This window comes from Dermochelys coriacea, chromosome 3 (assembly GCF_009764565.3).
Source record: "Dermochelys coriacea isolate rDerCor1 chromosome 3, rDerCor1.pri.v4, whole genome shotgun sequence".
Lineage (NCBI taxonomy): Eukaryota > Metazoa > Chordata > Testudines > Dermochelyidae > Dermochelys > Dermochelys coriacea.
Window position 1 is genome coordinate 52,045,667 of NC_050070.1, and position 21,939 is coordinate 52,067,605.

General features: G+C 41.8%; 1 protein-coding gene across 1 annotated transcript in view; it reads right to left on the bottom strand.

The window, feature by feature from the left end:
* LOC119852956 (protein eyes shut homolog) overlaps positions 1-21,939 on the bottom strand; it is a 231,230-nt gene that overhangs the window by 189,366 nt on the left and 19,925 nt on the right. The window contains exon 4 of the mRNA XM_043511472.1: positions 12,482-12,586. Within this exon, the coding sequence (XP_043367407.1) occupies positions 12,482-12,586 (105 nt within the window). The remainder of the gene's footprint in view (positions 1-12,481; positions 12,587-21,939) is intronic.

The window sequence follows — 21,939 nt, forward strand, 5'->3', positions numbered from 1 at the left end:
TGGATCCCAGGTACATGGGGGATGTACTATGTGAAGGCCCCGGGTGTCATCCCTGGGTGGGCCCTGGGGGCAGCAGCCTAGCAGAACAGGACAGAAGAGCTGCAGGGACTTCGGAGGACCCAACAGGGACTGTGGGAGATGCTGGGGACCCTCCAAGAACAGGTCGACCATCTGGTGAGGGAGCAGCGGGCCCTGCAGACACTTTGTGGATGGGAGTTTAAAAGAGACAGTGGAGGGGGTGGGCCATGGATTGCAATGGCCAGGAGGCCCATGGTAAGGGCTTGCTATGCCTGTGGTCAGACAGGACACTTAAGACTGGACTGTCCCTACAGGGCTGGATGCAGGGTACCGCACCCCAAAACAGGACGACGCCCAATCCCTCAAGCAGCCTGCTGGGTGAGGGAACCCAGGCAGCTGTGTGGGACCTGCGGGCGAAGGGGACACCTAGAGTGGGAGTGCGCCACCCCAAGGAGCACGGCCCCGGGAAACCCAGGGAGGGTTGGCCCGGTGAGGGACGAAGGAAAGATGCTGAGGCCCAGGGCAGCATGGAGGCAGGATGGCTGCTGAGCATATAAAAAGGCACTGCCCCCTCAGGAGAACTGAGGAGAGGCCAGAGGAGGTGCCTGGGTGGCCGGAAGGGCCAAAACTGACAGAGGCAGCAACTGGGATGGAGGGATCCTTGTGGGAGGTGGGAACCCAGACAGTCATGGGGTTAGTCACCGAGGAGGAGTCCCAGACCATGTGGGCCCAGTGGGAGGCCAGGACCCACATGGGGGGCAAGCAGGAAACCCTGGGGACTCAGACACTGAGTGAGGGGGGACTGGAGGACCGAGATCTATGGGCACAGCTCGATGCCATGGAACGGGCCCACCAGAGGGCAGAGACACAGGTTAGGGAGATGTCCTGAGCCTGGCAGGTTGCAGAAAGAAAATGTGAGAGTCTGGAGGGGTGGCCCTGGAGGGCTAACTTCAGGGAGCGCAGGCCAAGAGGCCCCTCTTCCCCCAGGATTGGGGATTTTGAGGGGGGGGTGTAGTGGGGTGGTCACCCACTCTTGCCCTGAAAGGCTGAAAAGCCAGCCCTTGGAGAGGGCTGTGGGCTAGGAGCTGGGGGGAGTGGGAAAGTAGTCACAGCTGGGCCATGCCCCAATCAGGGACCAGCTGGCCCTTATAAAGGCTGGGAGCCAGAAGCTCAGGGAGACTCTCTCTGGCTGGAGAGAGAGACAGGCCTGGCTGCGGGGGAACTCACCTGGGGGACCTAGAGTGAGGCAAGGCTGGGGAAATGCCTCAGGAGCTGGGAAGCCCTAGACCAGCAACTCCCCAGGCTGCAGGGCCTGGTCCCAGGCCCATATAGGTATTGGGGTTGCAGAGAGGCAGCTTGAGGGTAAGTAAAGGCAGCCAATCCAAATCCCTTGTTGCCTGTGATGATTGGCTTTTATACTGCAGTCCGCCCCAGGGTCTGGGGCTAGACTGTGACTGGCAGTAGCCACAACTGAGGCGACATGGGGATAGTGGGTGAGGGTTTCCTGGGGTGGGGAAACCCAGGGAGTGGGGGTACTGCCAGGGGGGCAGCACCCAAGGCAAGGGCACCAAGTCCTGGTAGGGACTGGGGGCCAGTGGTAAGGCATATCACCGGCCTGCAGAGGGTGCTCTGGGTTGGAAATCAAGCTAATTCCCAAGGACGACCAGCAGGAGGCACCACCAGGTGAGTCCGAATGCTTACACCCCCCATCCACAAGGCTCGTTACCTTGTCAAAGAAAGCTATCAGGTTGGTTTGCCATGATGTGTTCTTGACAAATCCATGCTGACTGTTGTTTATCACTTTGTCTTCTAGGTGTTTGCAAATTGATTGCTTAATTTGCTCCTTTATCTTCCTGGGTACTGAAGTTAAGCTGACTGGTCTGTAATTCCCCAAGTTGTCCTTATTTCCCTTTTTATACATGGCCACTACATTTACCCTTTTCCAGTGCTCTGGAATCTCTCCCAGCTTCCATGACTGTTCAAAGATAATCACTAATGGCACAATACCTCCTCACTCAGCTCCTTGAGTATTCTAGGATTTATTTCATCAGGCCCTAGTGACTTGAAGACAAATATAACTGGTCTAAGTAAATTTTAATTTTTTTTCCCCTATTTTAGCCTCTGATCCTACCTCATTTTCACTCGCATTCACTGTTAGACATCCAATCTCTACTAACCTTTCTGGTGAAATCTGAAACAAAATCATTTAACACTTCTGCCATTTCCACATTTTCTGTTATTTCCTTCCCCCCAGACTTCAGTAAAGGGTCTACCCTGTCCTTGGTCATCTTCTTGCTTTTAATATATTTATAGAATGTTTTCTTGTTACCTTCGACTTAGATATTTGGATTTAGATCTTTTGCAAAACTAAACTTTATTAACTTACACCCATCCCTATTTTTTCCTGTGTCATACACTGGAAGTCAGATATTTTACAGGTGTTTAAGCATATTAAATTATGAGTTTGGTTTATAATGATAATAGTGTTAATTTCATAAAAATGATAGCAAGTTAAATTTGACAGTTCTATTGTCCATAAATTCATGTTCTTTAATATAGAAATAAAGGAGGGTAATATCATTAATGCCAATCAATTCCCATATCATCCATTCCCTTACATTTCTTGAGATGGATGTCAAACTGACAGGCCAATAATTACCTAGGTCATCCCATTTACCCTTTTTAAGTACTCGCACATTAGCTTTCTTCCAGTCTTCTAGAACATTCCTAGTGTTCCAAGATTTATTGAAATCAGCATTAAGTCCAGTGAGCTCCTCAGCTAGCACTCTTAAAACTCTTGGATGCAAGTTATTGGACCAATTGATTTAAAAATGGTGCATTAAAGTAGCCACAGTTTAACATACTCCTGAGATAATAATGAAATGAAAACCATCATCATATGATATATCAGTTTTCTCTTCCAAATTCAGAACAGAAATATGTACTGAAGACTTCCACCTTTTCTGCATTAGTTTTGATAGTTCTCCCAGTTCTATTTAGTAATAGACCAATACGTTTCTTAGGATTCTTTTTGTTCCTAATATATTTAAAAACCTTTCTTATTGTTCTTAACTCTACTAGCTGTAGATTTTTTTTCTTTCTACACTATACTTCCCCTTTCAATTCTCTATCCTTTAACTTCTGATTTATTTTCATTACTATCGACTTTGTTCCATTTATATATATATATATATATATATATATATATATATATATATATATATATATATATATATAATAGTATCCAGTTTGCAAATTAATTCCAATTCAGCACAATTAACTTAGGCTTGAATAGAGACTGGGAGTGGATGGGTCATTACACAAAGTAAAACTATTTCCCCATGGTATTTCTCCCCCCCACCCCACCCCCCACTGTTCCTCTGATATTCTTGTTAACTGCTGGAATTAGCCTACCTGCTTGTCACCATGGAAGGTTTTCCTCCTTTCCCCCCCCTGCTGTTGGTGATGGCTTATCTTAAGTGATCACTCTCCTTACAGTGTGTATGATAAACCCATTGTTTCATGTTCTCTGTGTGTGTGTATATAAATCTCTCCTCTTTTTTCCACCAAATGCATCTGATGAAGTGAGCTGTAGCTCACGAAAGCTTATGCTCTAATAAATTTGTTAGTCTCTAAGGTGCCACAAGTACTCCTTTTCTTTTTACGAATACAGACTAACACGGCTACTACTCTGAAACTTGTAATTATGCATTAAAAAAAACTCTACAGATAACGACAGACATCATCTTCCTTTCCAAATGCAAACAGATGGACATCATACCAAAAGGACTCAATGTAAAAAATCTATTACAATCTACATACCACACAAACTATGCTAACAGCTTGTGCAACACACTTAAAGAACTGCGGAACCACCTGATCAACATCCTCTACAGCAGACAGATATTAAGAATGAACTCTCAAAACTGGATACTCTCGTTTAAAAAAAACAAAAAAACAAAAAAAAACCTTCCACATAAACTTCCTCGTGGCTGGACTTTACAAAAACTAGACAAGCCATTTACAACACACACTTCACTTCTCTACAAAATAAAAAGGACACTAAACTACCACATGCCACACCAGTGGTTCCCTTAACCCACCCAGCAATATTGTTAATCTATTCAACTGTACTCTTAGGACAGATTCTTCTGCTGGGCTATCTCGGGGCCTCTCCTTTTGCCCCTCCACCCCCACGAACATGACACAGTTCTGTGGTGACCTAGAATCCTATTTCCAACGTCTCTGACTCAAGGAATATTTCCAACACACCTCTGAACAACATACTAACCCACAGAGACCTTCCTACCAACACTACAAAACGAAGGATTCTAGGTGGACTCCTCCTGAAGGTCGAAACAACAGACTGGACTTCTACATAGAGTGCTTCCGCCGATGTGCACGGGCTGAAACTGTGGAAAAGCAGCATCACCTGCCCCATAACCTAAGCCGTGCAGAACACAATGCCATCCACAGCCTCAGAAACAACTGACATCCTAATCAAAACAACTGACAAAGGAGATGCTGTCGTCATCATGACTAGGTCGGAATATGAACAAGAGGCTACTAGGCAGCTCTCCAACACCACTTTCTACAAGCCATTACCTTCTGATCCCACTGAGGGTTACCAAAAGAAACTACAGCATTTGCTCAAGAAACTCCCTGAAAAAGCACAAGAACAAATCCACACAGACACACCCCTGGAACCCCGACCTGGGGTATTCTGTTACCTAAGATCTATAAACCTGGAAATCCTGGATGCCCCATCATCTAAGGCATTGGCACCCTGATAGCAGGATTGTCTGGTTATGTAGACTCCCTCCTCAGGCCCTACGCTATCAGCACTCCCAGCTATCTTCGAGACACCACTGATTCCTGAGGAAACTACAATCCATTCGTGATCTTCCTGAAAACACTATCCTGGCCACTATGGATGTAGAAACCCTCTACACCAACATTCCACACAAAGATGGACTACAAGCCATCAGGAACACTATCCCCAATAATGTCATGGCTAACCTGGTGGCTGAACTGTGACTTTGTCGTCGCCCATAACTATTTCACATTTGGCGATAATGTATAGCTTCAAATCAGCAGCACTGCGATGGGTACCCGCATGGCCCCACAGTATGCCAACATTTTTATGGCTGACTTAGAACAATGCTTCCTCAGCTCTCGTCCCCTAATGCCCCTACTCTACTTGTGCTACATTGATGACTCCTTCATCAGCTGGACCCATGGAAAAGAAGCCCTTGAGGAATTCCACCATGATTTCAACAATTTCCATCCCACCATCAACCTCAGCCTGGACCAGTCCACACAAGAGATCCACTTCCTGGACACTACAGTGCTAATACGTGATGGTCACAAACACCACCCTATATCAGAAACCTACTGACTGCTATTCCTACCTACATGCCTCTAGCTTTCACCCAGATCACACCACACGATCCATTGTCTAAAGCCAAACTCTACGATATAACCGGATTTGCTCCAACCCCTCAGACAGAGACAAACACCTACAAGATCTCTATCAAGCATTCTTACAACTACAAATACCTACCTGCTGAAGTGAAGAAACAGATTGACAGAGCCAGAAGAGTACCCAGAAGTCACCTACTACAGGACAGGCCCAACAAAGAAAATAACAGACGGCCATTAGCCATCACCTTCAGCCCCCAACTAAAACCTCTCTAAATCATCATCAAGGATCTACAACCTATCCTGAAGGATGGCCCATCACTCTCACAGATCTTGGGAGACAGGCCAGTCCTTGCTTACAGACAGCCCCCCAACCTGAAGAAAATACTCACCAGCAACCACACACCACACAACGGAACCACTAACCCAGGATCCTGTCCTTGCAACAAAGCCCATTGCCAACTCTGCCCACATCTATTCAGGGGACACCATCATAAGGCCTAATCACATGAGCCACACTATCAGAGGCTCGATCACCTGCGCATCTACCAATATGATATATGCCAGCATGTGCCAGCAATGCCCCTCTGCCTTGTATATTGGTCAAACAGGACAGTCTCTACTTAAAAGAATAAATGGACATAAATCAGACGTCAAGAATTATAACATTCAAAAACCAGTCAGAGAACACTTCAATCTCTCTGGTCACACGATTACAGACCTGAATGGCTATCCTTGAACAAAAAAACTTCAAAAACAGACTCCAACAAGAGTGCTGCATTGGAATTAATTTGCAAACTGGATACAATTTAACTTAGGCTTGAATAGAGACAGAGTGGATGGGTCAATACACAAAGTAAAACCATTTTTCCCCATGTTATTCTCCCCCATCTCCCACCCCCCCATTGTTCCTCAGACGTTATTGTCAACTGCTGGAAATGGCCAACCTCAATTAATCAGCATTAAATGTTTTCTTCCTCCCTCCCCCCCCCCCGTTGGTAATAGCTCATCTTAAGTGATCACTCTTCTTGCAGTGTGTACAATAAATTGCATTGTTTCATGGTGTGTGTGTGTGTGTGTGTGTGTGTGTGTGTGTGTCCCCACTGTATTTTCCACTGAATGCATCCGATGAAGTGAGCAGTAGCTCACGAAAGCTTATGCTCAAATAAATTTGTCTCTAAGGTGCCACAAGTACTCTTCTTTTTTAAAAAAAATATAAATAATTTTCTAACACAAGACATTGTACCCTGCATGAGGTATCTTATATTGGACCCTGTGACAGGGTGCTGTGCAAAGGGTTGCTGATTCAGCCCTCTGTCATGCCAGCTCCAATTTAGGGGAATAAATTAGAACTGGCACTAATTGGGGAAGCAGAGATAGCTGCTGCCTAATTAGCCTGGGGCTGTATAAAATTTTCAGGGGAAGGAAGCCAAGGGGGAGCAGAAAGATAGGGAAATGGTAGAGAGTGGAAGCAGGGAGGTAACTCTCCCCTCCCTCCTGCCTGCAGATGGTAAAGGGCCAACTGTACATGGTTAAATGGTGATGGGAACAAGCCTATGAATAAACTGCACTAGTGGTTACCAAAGGGTCTCAGAGTAACTTTGTGGACCTAGCAGAGGCAGGAGCCGAGGGGGCTCTGTCACGCTCTGCTGCAGACACCATGATAAAGAAAATGAATCAATCACTGTACTGGACGTTAATTATCTAAGTGCCAGTGTTTACAATCTGGTAACATCAAATATAGGCAAATGGAGGAGAGTGCCAACCACTAAAATATTTATTTGATGCTTCAAAAGGTCTAATTTTCCGAAGATAAAGAAAATTATCAGCAAAGATGACTCAGAAGAAAAGCTTAGACAGAAAAATGTGCATAAAAAGTGGGAGGTGGAATTTTTAAATGCCCCAAAATACCATGATTTCACAATTAAACAAAACAAAACAACAACTTTGGCTGAAAGCCCACCTTGGTTCAGTAGCAAAGTGAAGGAAACAATTCAAAATAAAAATGCAATATATAACAAATGGGGGAGGGAAACAGATATTAATCAATATGAAATTAGAAATTAAATGTATTAAATTGATGAGAAGACACCAGGGAAAAGTCCTTAAGACAATAAGGAGAGATTTCATAGCAAATCTTAGCAATGGTATAGGCCCGTACTAGATGGACATGGTAAAATTGTTAATAATGAAGAAGAGACAGAAGTTGTGAAGTTCAAAACTATAACTGGGTTCAAAAGAGAATTAGGTAAGTTCATGGAGGATAGGTCTGTCAATGCCTATTAGCCAAGATTGTCAGGGATGCAACCCCATGCTCTGGGTGTCCCTAGCCTCTGTGTGCTAGAAGCTGGGAGTGGACAACAGGAGATGGATCAACTGATTGCCTGGTATGTGCATACCCTGAAGCACTTGGCATTGTCCACTGTCGGAAGATAGGATACTGGGCTAGATGGACCATTGGTCTGCCCAGTATGGCCATTCTTATTTCTTAAGTGTTCAATAAATATTTCACTTCTGTATTTGGAAAGATGCAGGATGATGTACTCATATCATAACTGTATGCTCAAGTACAGTAGAACCTGAGTTATGAACACCTCAGGAATGGAGGTTGTTCATAACTCTGAAATGTTTGTAACTATGAACAAAACATTATGGTGTTATTTCAAAAGGCTACAACTGAACATTAAGTTAATACAGTTTTGAAACTTTACTATACAAAACAAAAATGCTGCCTGTAACCATCTTAATTTAAATAAAGCACAGAAACAGCTTCCTTACCTTGTCAAATTTTCAAAAAAAAAAAACCTTTCCTTTTTTTTTTAATAGTTTACATTTAACACAGTACTGTGCTATATCTACTATTTTTGTGCGTCTGGTGCTGCCTGATTGCATACTTCCAGTTCCAAATGAAATGTGTGGTTGACAGGTCAATTCAAAACTGGTGTTTCATAACTATGAGGTTCTACTGTACTTTTCAGTCTATTTGTAACTCAGGATGATCTTAGAATATTTTTTTCTACAGAGACATTTTTAAATCAGCATAACTGGATAACTTGCACCAAATCAAAAAGAGCTGTTTTAAGAAACTTCTGGCCCAATGATGTTAATTTTTAAAATAAATTTTAGAATATGTGGGAAATTCTGGAACAGTGGTCGAGTGAAAATATAAGATCCAAGATAGTCAATTAGAATGGAGAGCTGTACAGGGCATAGATGGATAGAGCATAACACAAAAGGATCTCCAGTTATTCAGGGAAGAAAATCAATCCTTTTTGGAGTTTCTATACTAAGAAGTATGGAAATGTTCTGCAAATGACAGACGGACAACAGAATGGTCTGCTGTTTCTTGTAGCCAGGACATGAAATGTGACTAAGATTGGACAGTCTTCTCATATCAATACTAGTGACACTGCTTCACAAAATACCTCAGAGATTGTTGGTAACTTCTGGGAGCTTGGAAGGCTGCTGAAGGAGAGGAATGTCCAAGTGAGCTTCTCTGAGAGAATTTCCATCCATGGAGTGAATGAAGAAAAACAACAGTAGATTCTGGAAGTGAAGTGTTAGCTAAGTAAATTGTATAAGGGGTATGGTACGTTGGAACATTGATACTTCTTCAATGGGAAGAGGGACCAGTACATTTTGTACTGCCTCCATTTCAGCCAAAGGGCAGTCAATCTTCTAGGGGACAGGCTGGCTAAATTAGATAACTAACAACAAAAAGGGAGGGTGAAAAGAGGGAACAAATGTGGACACAATTAACACAAAATCAATCAATGCACTGAGGGACATGAGAACAAATTACTTAATTGCCTATACACAATTTAGGAACCTGGGTAGTAAACAAGTAGAATTGGAATTGGTCATTCATTAACAAATTCAATTTAATTAGCATTACTGTAATCTGGTGAAAAGATTGGTAGGATTAGAATAATAAAATCAATAGAAAGAGAGAGAAAGACAGAAGGAATGAATATAAATCAGAATGGTAGAAAATTGATAAAGAGAGCAAAAGGACAAGGAGAAAAGTATGACCAGCATATTTAGGAAAAATAGAGTTTTAAGCTTATAAAGAGGGGAAAAAGCAATCCTAAGAATAGTACTAGTCCATTACTAGATGAAAATGGTAGAACTGTTAATAACTATGCAGAAAAGGCAGAAGTGTTCAATACATATTTTTGTTCATTATTTGAGGAAAAAAGCCAGATGAGTGTGTAGTCATACTGCATTACAAAATGCAGATTTCCAATAGTAACTCAGGAGGATTTTAAACTGCAGCTACAAAAGATAGACACTTTCCCATCAGGAGGTCCAGCTAATTTGTATCCAAGTGTTTTAAAAGATCTGTCCTAGGAGCTCTCTGGACTGTTCATGTTGATTTTCAAGAAGTCTTGAACACTGTTGAAGTTCCGGAGGACTTAGGGAAAGCTAGTGTTGTGACAATATTTAAAAAGTGTAAATAGGATGACCCTGATAACTATAAGCCTGTCAGCCTGACATCAATCCTAGATAAAATAATGGAATAATTGATATGGGATTCAATTAAGGAAGAATAAAGGAATGATAATTGCCAATCAACATGGGTTTATGGAAAACAGATCTTGTCTTACTTGATTTTTATGACATTACAAATTTGGTTGATAAAGATAAGAACATTGTTGTAATACATTTAGACTTGTCTACAGTCTTTGATTTTGTAACTCAATATTTTGATTAAAAATTAGAATGATATAGAAGTAAAATGGCACACATTAAATGGATTAAAAGCTGGCTAACTTATTAGCCTCAAAATGTAATTGTAAATGGGGAATCATCATTGAGCATGTGTGTTTCCAGTGGGGTCCCAAAGGGATAGGTTCTGACCCTATGACAATTAACATTTTTATCAGTGATAGGAAGAAAACAAAATCATCACTGATAAAGTTTGCAGATGACCCAAAAATGGGGAAGTGGTAAATAGTGAAGAGAACAGTTCACTGACACTGGGTGATATGGATTGGTTGATAAGCTAGGTACAAATAGTGTGAGTTTTAATATGGCCTTTGCAAGTTCATACATCTGGGGGGAAAATACAGGCCTTAATTCTAGGATAGTAAAATTATCCTGGGAAGCAGTGACTCTGAAAAAGAATTGGGGACCATGCTAGATAATAAGTTGAACATGGACTCTCAGTAGGATGCTCTGGCCCAAAGAATTAATGCAATCCTTGGATGTATAAATGGGAATATTGGGTAGGAGTAGAGCAGTTATATTGCCTCTCTATTTGGCATTGGTAGCACTGCACCTGGAATTGTGTCCGGTTGTGATACTCACAATTCAAGAAGTGTCGAGAAATTGGAAAGGTTCAGAAAAGAGTCAGAAGAATGATTAAAGGACTGACAATCATGTCTTATAATGGTTCTCAAGGAGCTCAGTCTATTTAGCTTATCCAAGAGAAGATTAGGTGTGAACCCATCACAGCCTATAAGTATCTACATGGGGATCAGAAATGTGATAATAGAGGGCTCTTCAGTCTATCAGATATGGTATAACAAGGTCCAATGACTGAAAATTGAAGCAAGACAAATGTAAGCTAGAAATGGGGTGCAAATGGAATAGCTAACTATTGGAACAGTTTACCAAAGGTTGTGGTGGATGCTTTTAAATTAAGATTGGATTATTTTTCCCTAAAAGATATGCTCTGCTTCAAGCAGCAATTAATTCATGGAAGTCCTATAGCATGCGTTATGCAGGAGGTCAGACTAGGTGATTACAAGGCCAGAAAGGACCATTGTACTCTATTAATCTAATCTGTGTCAAGTGACTGTTACATAGAAAATACATACAAATTCTGCACCACTATCACAAAGGTAGTTGACACACTCATAGTCCATTAAGTCACCTGAAATACTTCACTAACATTTTCCCAATAGACTCGCAGCCAAAATCCAAAGCTTTTGTCTCTGCTTTGAAGTGGACATAACTTTAATAAGCATTTAAAAATTTTACATGCATTAAAAATATTTTAAATGCATTTAAAAAGCATTTTCAGGTTTCATTGCATTAGAATGCTAACTTGACACAATGAAACATCAGGAGGTCAGATTGGATGGTCAGAATGGTCCCTCCTGGCCCTGGAATCTATGAATTGGAAACTCCGGTATAATGCAGTGTTAGTGACCTAACAAGCGGAAATGACTGAGGTTAAAAAAGCACCACTGCCACCTTATGTTTAAACCACTGCTTTCCAGTCAGAGGGTGTCTAATCAATACATAAAAAAAATGTTGTGGGGGGGGGGGGAAAGAGATGTTCCACCAGTTAATCATACTGCATAGATAGGGTATATTTAGACTGGCAGATTGTATTCAAGTATATTATATTTGAACTTGTAAAAACTGACTTACAGCAGCAAATCAAGCATAATAAGGAAAATTACATTGAAGCATATCAATGTTGTGCGTGAACAAGATAATACAAATTGAGTAAATTTTTTTTGTCATTAGACTGCAGAAAATAAGTTGATTTGATATTGTCAACTCTTCTCAGAGTTATCAACAGCTTCTTTAAATTTCTTCACTGCCCAGAAACCCAGTATGATATTTACCTGACATGCTCTCTGTGCCCCTAGTTTGTCATAAGAAATTTGAAAAAACATCATTTCAATAAATACATGAGAAGAAAACAAAATCATTCCACATTTATGTAATACGGCCGGAAGGTTGCCATGCTTACAGATTTTGAAATACAAAATTCTCCAAAGATTCTAGTGTGAATACTAGTTACATTTTCATAAGATTTATACAAAAACGTCATTCATTCATATGCAACTGAACTCTTCTAGGATTCAAGCTACCTGTTCTGAAAGAAAATTTCTAAAAATAGAAGAAAGTGTCTACATAATAATTGTGCAGTGTATTGCACGAGTACTTGCACAATTTCCTTCTATTTATATACAAAGCAAATCTGAATCCTAAACAGTTATGTATCTAACTACAAAAAATGAGTTATATTTCTCTGCTGAATATTAGTCTAGATTTTAAACCCACATACCACCTGACTACTTACCTGGCAAGCAGCTACAGTAAAATTCACCAATCAAATCATGGCAATGGGCTCCATTTTTGCAGGGCTTGAAGGCACATTCATCAATGTCCATTGAACAGTTTTTGTCTGACAGAAAAGAAAATGAAACATTAAAACTATAAATCATGTTGGGTTGGGGAAAGCAGAAAAGCTACTTCATAGTCCAAGTGACAACTACATAATTTAACTTTTCCAGGTTAGGCACATTGTATTTTACTTCTGCTTGACAGCTTTAAAGCGAGGGATTTTCATAGATCATAGCTGATAGTTAAACAAATTAAATATTTTAAAGGTGTGACGTACACAAGAAGAGTGAACTGTATTTGTAAATATATTGTGTGTGTATTATAGGGTCACATTTCCAGTAGTATGGTTACAGTTAGCATTATATGGCACATCCATTAAAAAGCCATTTTAAGAGATTCATTACCTCACCACCAGCAAACTTGCTTCTAAGGCCAGCAAGAAATCTGCTGCTCAGATCACGACCGTGAAATATAAATGTATCTTTCTTTCTAGTTTTTCCCTTTTCTGGAGGCTTAAAGGAGTTACAATGGAGCCTAACTGACAGATCTCAAAAAGTACTTGTTAGTGGGGAACGTCCTTTGAATGGGCTGTTTTTAGTGGTGGTGTGCTGGAATTTGGTACTAGACACAATAGTAATTCAACATTTTCATCAATGATCTGGAGATAAATATACAGTCACTGCTGGAAAAAATTGTGGATGATACAAAGTTTGGTGGTTTCAGAGTAGCAGCCGTGTTAGTCTGTATTCGCAAAAAGAAAAGGAGTACTTGTGGCACCTTAGAGACTAACAAATTTATTAGAGCATAAGCTTTCGTGAGCTACAGCTCACTTCATCGGATGCATTTGGTGGAAAAAACAGAGGAGAGAGATTTATATACACACACACAGAGAACATGAAACAATGGGTTTATCATACACACTGTAAGGAGAGTGATCACTTAAGATAAGCCATCACCAACAGCAGGGGGGGGAAGGAGGAAAACCTTTCATGGTGACAAGCAGGTAGGCTAATTCCAGCAACATTCCACACAAAGATGGACTACAAGCCGTCAGGAACAGTATCCCCGATACTGTCACGGCTAACCTGGTGGCAGAACTTTGTGACTTTGTCCTGACCCATAACTATTTCACATTTGGTGACAATGTATACCTTCAAATCAGCGGCACTGCGATGGGTACCCGCATGGCCCCACAGTATGCCAACATTTTTATGGCTGACTTAGAACAACGCTTCCTCAGCTCTCGTTCCCTAATGCCCCTACTCTACTTGCGCTACATTGATGACATCTTCATCATCTGGACCCATGGAAAAGAAGCTCTTGAGGAATTCCACCATGATTTCAACAATTTCCATCCCACCATCAACCTCAGCCTGGACCAGTCCACACAAGAGATCCACTTCCTGGACACTACGGTGCTAATAAGCGATGGTCACATAAACACCACCCTATATCGGAAACCTACTGACCGCTATTCCTACCTACATGCCTCTAGCTTTCATCCAGATCATACCACTCGATCCATTGTCTACAGCCAAGCGCTACGATATAACCGCATTTGCTCCAACCCCTCAGACAGAGACAAACACCTACAAGATCTCTATCATGCATTCCTACAACTACAGTACCCACCTGCTGAAGTGAAGAAACAGATTGACAGAGCCAGAAGAGTACCCAGAAGTCACCTACTACAGGACAGGCCCAACAAAGAAAACAACAGAACGCCACTAGCCATCACCTTCAGCCCCCAACTAAAACCCCTCCAACGCATCATCAAGGATCTACAACCTATCCTGAAGGACGAGCCATCGCTCTCTCAGATCTTGGGAGACAGACCAGTCCTTGCTTACAGACAGCCCCCCAATCTGAAGCAAATACTCACCAGCAACCACACACCACACAACAGAACCACTAACCCAGGAACCTATCCTTGCAACAAAGCCCGTTGCCAACTCTGTCCACATATCTATTCAGGGGATACCATCATAGGGCCTAATCACATCAGCCACACTATCAGAGGCTCGTTCACCTGCGCATCTACCAATGTGATATATGCCATCATGTGCCAGCAATGCCCCTCTGCCATGTACATTGGCCAAACTGGACAGTCTCTACGTAAAAGAATGAATGGACACAAATCAGACGTCAAGAATTGTAACATTCAAAAACCAGTTGGAGAACACTTCAATCTCTCTGGTCACTCGATCACAGACCTAAGAGTGGCTATACTTCAACAAAAAAGCTTCAAAAACAGACTCCAACGAGAGACTGCTGAATTGGAATTAATTTGCAAACTGGATACAATTAACTTAGGCTTGAATAGAGACTGGGAATGGATGAGTCATTACACAAAGTAAAACTATTTCCCCATGGTATTTCTCCCCCCCCCACCCCCCACTCTTCCTCAGATATTCTTGTTAACTGCTGGAATTAGCCTACCTGCTTGTCACCATGAAAGGTTTTCCTCCTTCCCCCCCCTGCTGTTGGTGATGGCTTATCTTAAGTGATCACTCTCCTTACAGTGTGTATGATAAACCCATTGTTTCATGTTCTCTGTGTGTGTGTATATAAATCTCTCCTCTGTTTTTTCCACCAAATGCATCCGATGAAGTGAGCTGTAGCTCACGAAAGCTTATGCTCTAATAAATTTGTTAGTCTCTAAGGTGCCACAAGTACTCCTTTTCTTTTTGCGAATACAGACTAACACGGCTGCTACTCTGAAACCTGTGATTATGCAAGGCACTGAATTTAGCCGTATAGAGTGGAAATCTGTCAACTTCATGAAAAAACTCGCACAGATACAGACAGACATCATCTTCCTCTCCAAATGCAAACAGATGGACATCATACCGAAAGGACTGAAGGTAAAAAATCCATTACAATCTACATACCACACAGACTATGCTGACAGCTTGTGCCACATACTCTCAAGGAAACTGCGGAACCACCTGATCAACATCCTCTACAGCAAACAGGGAAAGATTAAGAATGAGCTCTCAAAACTGGATACTCTCATAAAGAACCAACCTTCCACACAAACTTCCTCGTGGCTGGACTTTACAAAAACTAGACAAGCCATTTACAAAACACACTTTGATTCTCTACAAAAGAAAAAGGACACTAAGCTATCTAAACTACTATATGCCACAAGGGGCCACAACAATGGTTCCCGTAACCCACCCAGCAATATTGTTAATCTATCCAACTATACTCTTAGCCCAGCGGAAGAATCTGTCCTATCTCGGGGCCTCTCCTTTTGCCCCTCCACCCCCACGAACATGATACAGTTCTGTGGTGACCTAGAATCCTATTTTCGACGTCTCAGACTCAAGGAATATTTCCAACACACCTCTGACCAACATATTAACCCACAGAGACCTTCCTGCCAACACTACAAAAAGAAGGATTCTAGGTGGACTCCTCCTGAAGGTCGAAACAGCAGCCTGGATTTCTACATAGACTGCTTCCGCCGACGTGCACGAGCTGAAATTGTGGAAAAGCAGCATCGCTTACCCCATAACCTCAGCCATGCAGAACACAGTGCCATCCACAGCCTCAGAAACAACTCTGACATCATAATCAAAAAGGCTGACAAAGGAGGTGCTGTCGTCATCATGAATAGGTCAGAGTATGAACAAGAGGCTACTAGGCAGCTCTCCAACACCACTTTCTACAAGCCATTACCCTCTGATCCCACTGAGAGTTACCAAAAGAAACTACAGCATTTGCTCAAGAAACTCCCTGAAAAAGCACAAGAACAAATCCGCACAGACACACCCCTGGAGCCAGGACCTGGGGTATTCTATCTGCTACCCAAGATCCATAAACCTGGAAATCCTGGACGCCCCATCATCTCAGGCATTGGCACCCTGACAGCAGGATTGTCTGGCTATGTAGACTCCCTCCTCAGGCCCTTCGTTACCAGCACTCCCAGCTATCTTCGAGACACCACCGATTTCCTGAGGAAACTACAGTCCATTGGTGATCTTCCTAAAAACACCATCCTAGCCACTATGGATGTAGAAGCCCTCTACACCAACATTCCACACAAAGATGGACTACAAGCCGTCAGGAACAGTATCCCCGATACTGTCACGGCTAACCTGGTGGCAGAACTTTGTGACTTTGTCCTGACCCATAACTATTTCACATTTGGTGACAATGTATACCTTCAAATCAGCGGCACTGCGATGGGTACCCGCATGGCCCCACAGTATGCCAACATTTTTATGGCTGACTTAGAACAACGCTTCCTCAGCTCTCGTTCCCTAATGCCCCTACTCTACTTGCGCTACATTGATGACATCTTCATCATCTGGACCCATGGAAAAGAAGCTCTTGAGGAATTCCACCATGATTTCAACAATTTCCATCCCACCATCAACCTCAGCCTGGACCAGTCCACACAAGAGATCCACTTCCTGGACACTACGGTGCTAATAAGCGATGGTCACATAAACACCACCCTATATCGGAAACCTACTGACCGCTATTCCTACCTACATGCCTCTAGCTTTCATCCAGATCATACCACTCGATCCATTGTCTACAGCCAAGCGCTACGATATAACCGCATTTGCTCCAACCCCTCAGACAGAGACAAACACCTACAAGATCTCTATCATGCATTCCTACAACTACAGTACCCACCTGCTGAAGTGAAGAAACAGATTGACAGAGCCAGAAGAGTACCCAGAAGTCACCTACTACAGGACAGGCCCAACAAAGAAAACAACAGAACGCCACTAGCCATCACCTTCAGCCCCCAACTAAAACCCCTCCAACGCATCATCAAGGATCTACAACCTATCCTGAAGGACGAGCCATCGCTCTCTCAGATCTTGGGAGACAGACCAGTCCTTGCTTACAGACAGCCCCCCAATCTGAAGCAAATACTCACCAGCAACCACACACCACACAACAGAACCACTAACCCAGGAACCTATCCTTGCAACAAAGCCCGTTGCCAACTCTGTCCACATATCTATTCAGGGGATACCATCATAGGGCCTAATCACATCAGCCACACTATCAGAGGCTCGTTCACCTGCGCATCTACCAATGTGATATATGCCATCATGTGCCAGCAATGCCCCTCTGCCATGTACATTGGCCAAACTGGACAGTCTCTACGTAAAAGAATGAATGGACACAAATCAGACGTCAAGAATTGTAACATTCAAAAACCAGTTGGAGAACACTTCAGTCTCTCTGGTCACTCGATCACAGACCTAAGAGTGGCTATACTTCAACAAAAAAGCTTCAAAAACAGACTCCAACGAGAGACTGCTGAATTGGAATTAATTTGCAAACTGGATACAATTAACTTAGGCTTGAATAGAGACTGGGAATGGATGAGTCATTACACAAAGTAAAACTATTTCCCCATGGTATTTCTCCCTCCCACCCCACCCCCCACTGTTCCTCTGATATTCTTGTTAACTGCTGGAATTAGCCTACCTGCTTGTCACCATGAAAGGTTTTCCTCCTTCCCCCCCCTGCTGTTGGTGATGGCTTATCTTAAGTGATCACTCTCCTTACAGTGTGTATGATAAACCCATTGTTTCATGTTCTCTGTGTGTGTGTATATAAATCTCTCCTCTGTTTTTTCCACCAAATGCATCCGATAAAGTTTGGTGGCGTGCTAAATAATAATGAGAACAGGGAAGTCATACAGAGTGATCTGTCTCACTTGATAACCTAGGCTCATTCCAACAAATCATGATTTAATACAGCCAAATGCAAAGTTTTATATCTAAGAACAAGGAATGCAAGCCATACCTACAGAATGGGGGACTGGAAAGCAGTGACTTTGAAAAGAATGGTTTCAGAGTAGCAGCTGTGTCAGTCTGTATTCGCAAAAAAAAAAAAAAAAAAAAAAAAGAGGACTTGTGGCATCTTAGAGACTAACAAATTTATTTGAGCTGTAGCTCACGAAAGCTGATGCTCAAATAAATGTGTTAGTTTCTAAGGTGCCACAAGTCCTACTTTTCTTTTTTGAAAAGAATGTAGGTGTCATAGTGCACAAGCAACTGAACATGTGCTCCCAGTGCGATGCTGTGTCAAAAAGGGATGATGTGATCCTCGGATGTATAAACAGGGAATAGCAAGTAGGAGAAGGAAAGTACATTTTACCTCTGTATAAGGCATTGGTGAGACTGACAGTGGAATACTATGTACAGTCCTAGTGTCCACATTTTTAAAATGATGTTGAAAAATTGGAAAGGGTGCAGACAAGGGGCACAAAAATGATTTGAGGGTTGGAGAAAATGCCCTAAAGTGAGCAGATTCAAGAGCTCAATCTGTTTAGTTTATCAAAATGAATATTCAGAGGTTACTTGATCACAGTCCATAAAAAATACCTTCATGGGGAGAAAGTACCTGGTACTAAGAGGGCTCTTTCATCTAGTGGAGAAAGTCATAAGACCCACCAATGGGTGAAAGGTGAAGCCAGAAACATTCAAATTAGAAATTACGTACAGATATGTAGCAGTGAGGGTGATTAGCCATTGGAACAAACTAATGAGATCAATACAGGGGTAACTGGGTAAAAATGTAATGGCTTGTGAAATGCAGGTGGGCAGATTAGATGATTTAATGGTCCCTTCTCACCTTAAACTCTGAGCCTCTGGGCTCCCACACCCCTTGCAGAATAGCGCAATAGGGTGGTATGCTGTCTTCGGCATCCTACCTGTGCTTGCAACAACCTCTTCCCTGAGGCTGTATAAGGTACCGGTGGAAGGGAAGAGCATATTTATTGAACTGAAAATATTTTCTGAATTCCAGACCAATGCTAATTCAAGGACGTTAACAGGTCTTTTGTAAGGAAGATTATAAGATAGGAAGTTTGACTTCCTACCCTACTTCCAAATTCCAGTATGGAGTACTGAACTGTGCACTGTTGAAAATAATGTTAGAGGATATTATCCATTTAGATTATCAAAACTCTCATTGCACTTGGATACCACAGTCAGCAGAATTGTAAGAAAGAAGAATGGGAGAGGGAAAAGGAATTGGTTTAGTCAGATTGGAAAATGGCAGGAGGGAGAATTAAAAAAGGGAGGGAAATGAGTGTAGGGAGCAAGAAATAAATATTTCAGGTAAATGCCAGTCTTTAAATGGTTAGCTGAAGGTTTAACTCTTGTATGCCATACAATATGCACCATGAGTTCTTACAGCTTTCCAAAGAGGATGGTGTTATGCCCTGAGAACATCTCTCCTGGCATGGAGAGACCAAAAAAGAGGCTGCCCTTAGGGAACTCATTTCAATTTTTAAATATAGAGCCCAGTATATACTGGGAAGTATCAAGTAGAACAATAGTCTCTGGCACAATCTAGCTATTTTGCATTACTCAGGCAATGCAGAATGAGTAGATTCTGGTCATAAATGCCCAGTTGATAATTCCCCTTGCAGAAGGGAACTGTCTGCTGGGAGGGGCACCTGGTAAGGGAAGCTCCTGTCCAGGTGCTCCTCCCAGCCTTAATATAAGGCACATGCTGGAAGGAGGGGAGACATAAGTTGTGGGGAGTAGGATGGATTAGGTTTCCCTGACACCAGGACCACTCTCATGCCAATCATAATGGAAATTTGAGCCCTTTCAGGTTAGTTGATGCTAGAAAGATATTTACGTAAACCTATCCAATAAAGCTCATATAGTAGTTACTTCACTGTTGAAATTCATCATTATGTATTTTTCATATTACAATAGCACCATGAAGCCCCAAAAGAAGTGAGGGCAGCAATGGACTAGGGCCTGTAAACACACTAAGTTATTCAGGGCATGGACTGTCTCTTGCAATATAAATAAGTTATTTTACAGATAGGGCACGGAGGTACAGGGAAGAAGGGCTTGTCTACATGGTCACTTAGTTCATGGTCAGCCGGGATGTGAATGTGCAGAGCACTAGCTTGCCATGCCGTAACTGTGTGGAGCCTGCTACCCACACTATGAAACTTTTAGTGAATGGTAACAGGTTCCCATACAGCCAGTTCATGCACATCAGGCTAGTGCATTTTAATTTGACACTCTGGTAACTGTAACATAGTAACTGACTGTAGGCAACCCCTAAGTGGCTTGCCAAGGTCACAAAGGAAAGATGCAGAAATTGAACTCAGATCTCCTAACTTCCTCTTCTATGCCTTAACCACAGATCAACTTTCTTTCAAATGCTTCTATATCATTGCTTCAATTTCATAACAATCTCCCAGCAACCTGCAACAAAATAAGTAGATTTTTCAATCCAAAAACATGTCTCTTAATTGCTAAGGATAGTGTTCCAATTTACCTTTCAAAAAAACAAAACAAAAAAAAACAACCTCCAAGAAAACAAAAAACCTTACAGTCATCCCCAGAAAGATAGTAACTCAAATTCTAAATACATCATACCATTAAAACACCACAATTGACAAAACTAGAGTTATTTATTCTGTTCTAAATTAAAGAGGATAAACAGATGTTAAAAAATCATCATCATCATATTTTCAGTACAGCAACTGCAAAATGATAGAACAATTCCCTTTTAAGCATATTTTATTCTTGGTTGAAACATAAACATACTTTTCCCCAGATGATTCCAACTGTTACACTTACCTTCTAATTAAACAAATCATGCTTAATATGTGCAAATGAAATTGTCAGAATTATACTATCAGATTTCCTGAAAACAAGGCACTTTGGTTAATTTCTAACTGATTGGGAAAGTAGTATTGTTGAACAATAATTGATATTCTTATTTTATGCAATTCAATGGGTTGTTTTGTGTAGTACTTAACTATAAATTAAAGAATAATTTCACAATACAATGAAATCTGAGCAAGATTTTTTTTATAATCCAGTGGACATTCACTCAATATCCCTACTTGATTTTTTCTTTGGTGAACATGATATACAGATCACTCTTTAGCCATGGTAATAAAGATTTCTCCAGTAGTCCTGAAAAAGTATTGTGACTACAGAAGCCGCTTACCACTAATTATGGTTTTCAAGAGCATTGCCTGCATATTCCCACTGATGAGAAATGGACCCTCATTCCACAGAGCTTGTGGAACTTTCTAGAAAATTGTCAGCACAGAAAAGCTACACCATCCCCAAAGCCAGCCAGTTGCACTTGCACTGGAATAATCCTGAAAATAGACAGAGTATCCTGGTACTTGGAGCAAGACAAAAGTACAAGTCCCAGCACTGAAGGCTTCTTCTTCCTCTCTTTAGAGAACTTTGAAGCCTAATGGGGCCAAGATGAGAGGACAAGTCTTACTTGGCCTTTAAGGATGTCTGGAAACAACCAGGCTTCTCCCTTTGTCTTCATGGGTAAAGGCCCAGCACACAGAAGAATAATCTCTGACATTTCCCTCCTTGAGGCCCAAAAGACAACTATGTGCATCTGACTCTGGAAAGATGTATGGACACAAATACA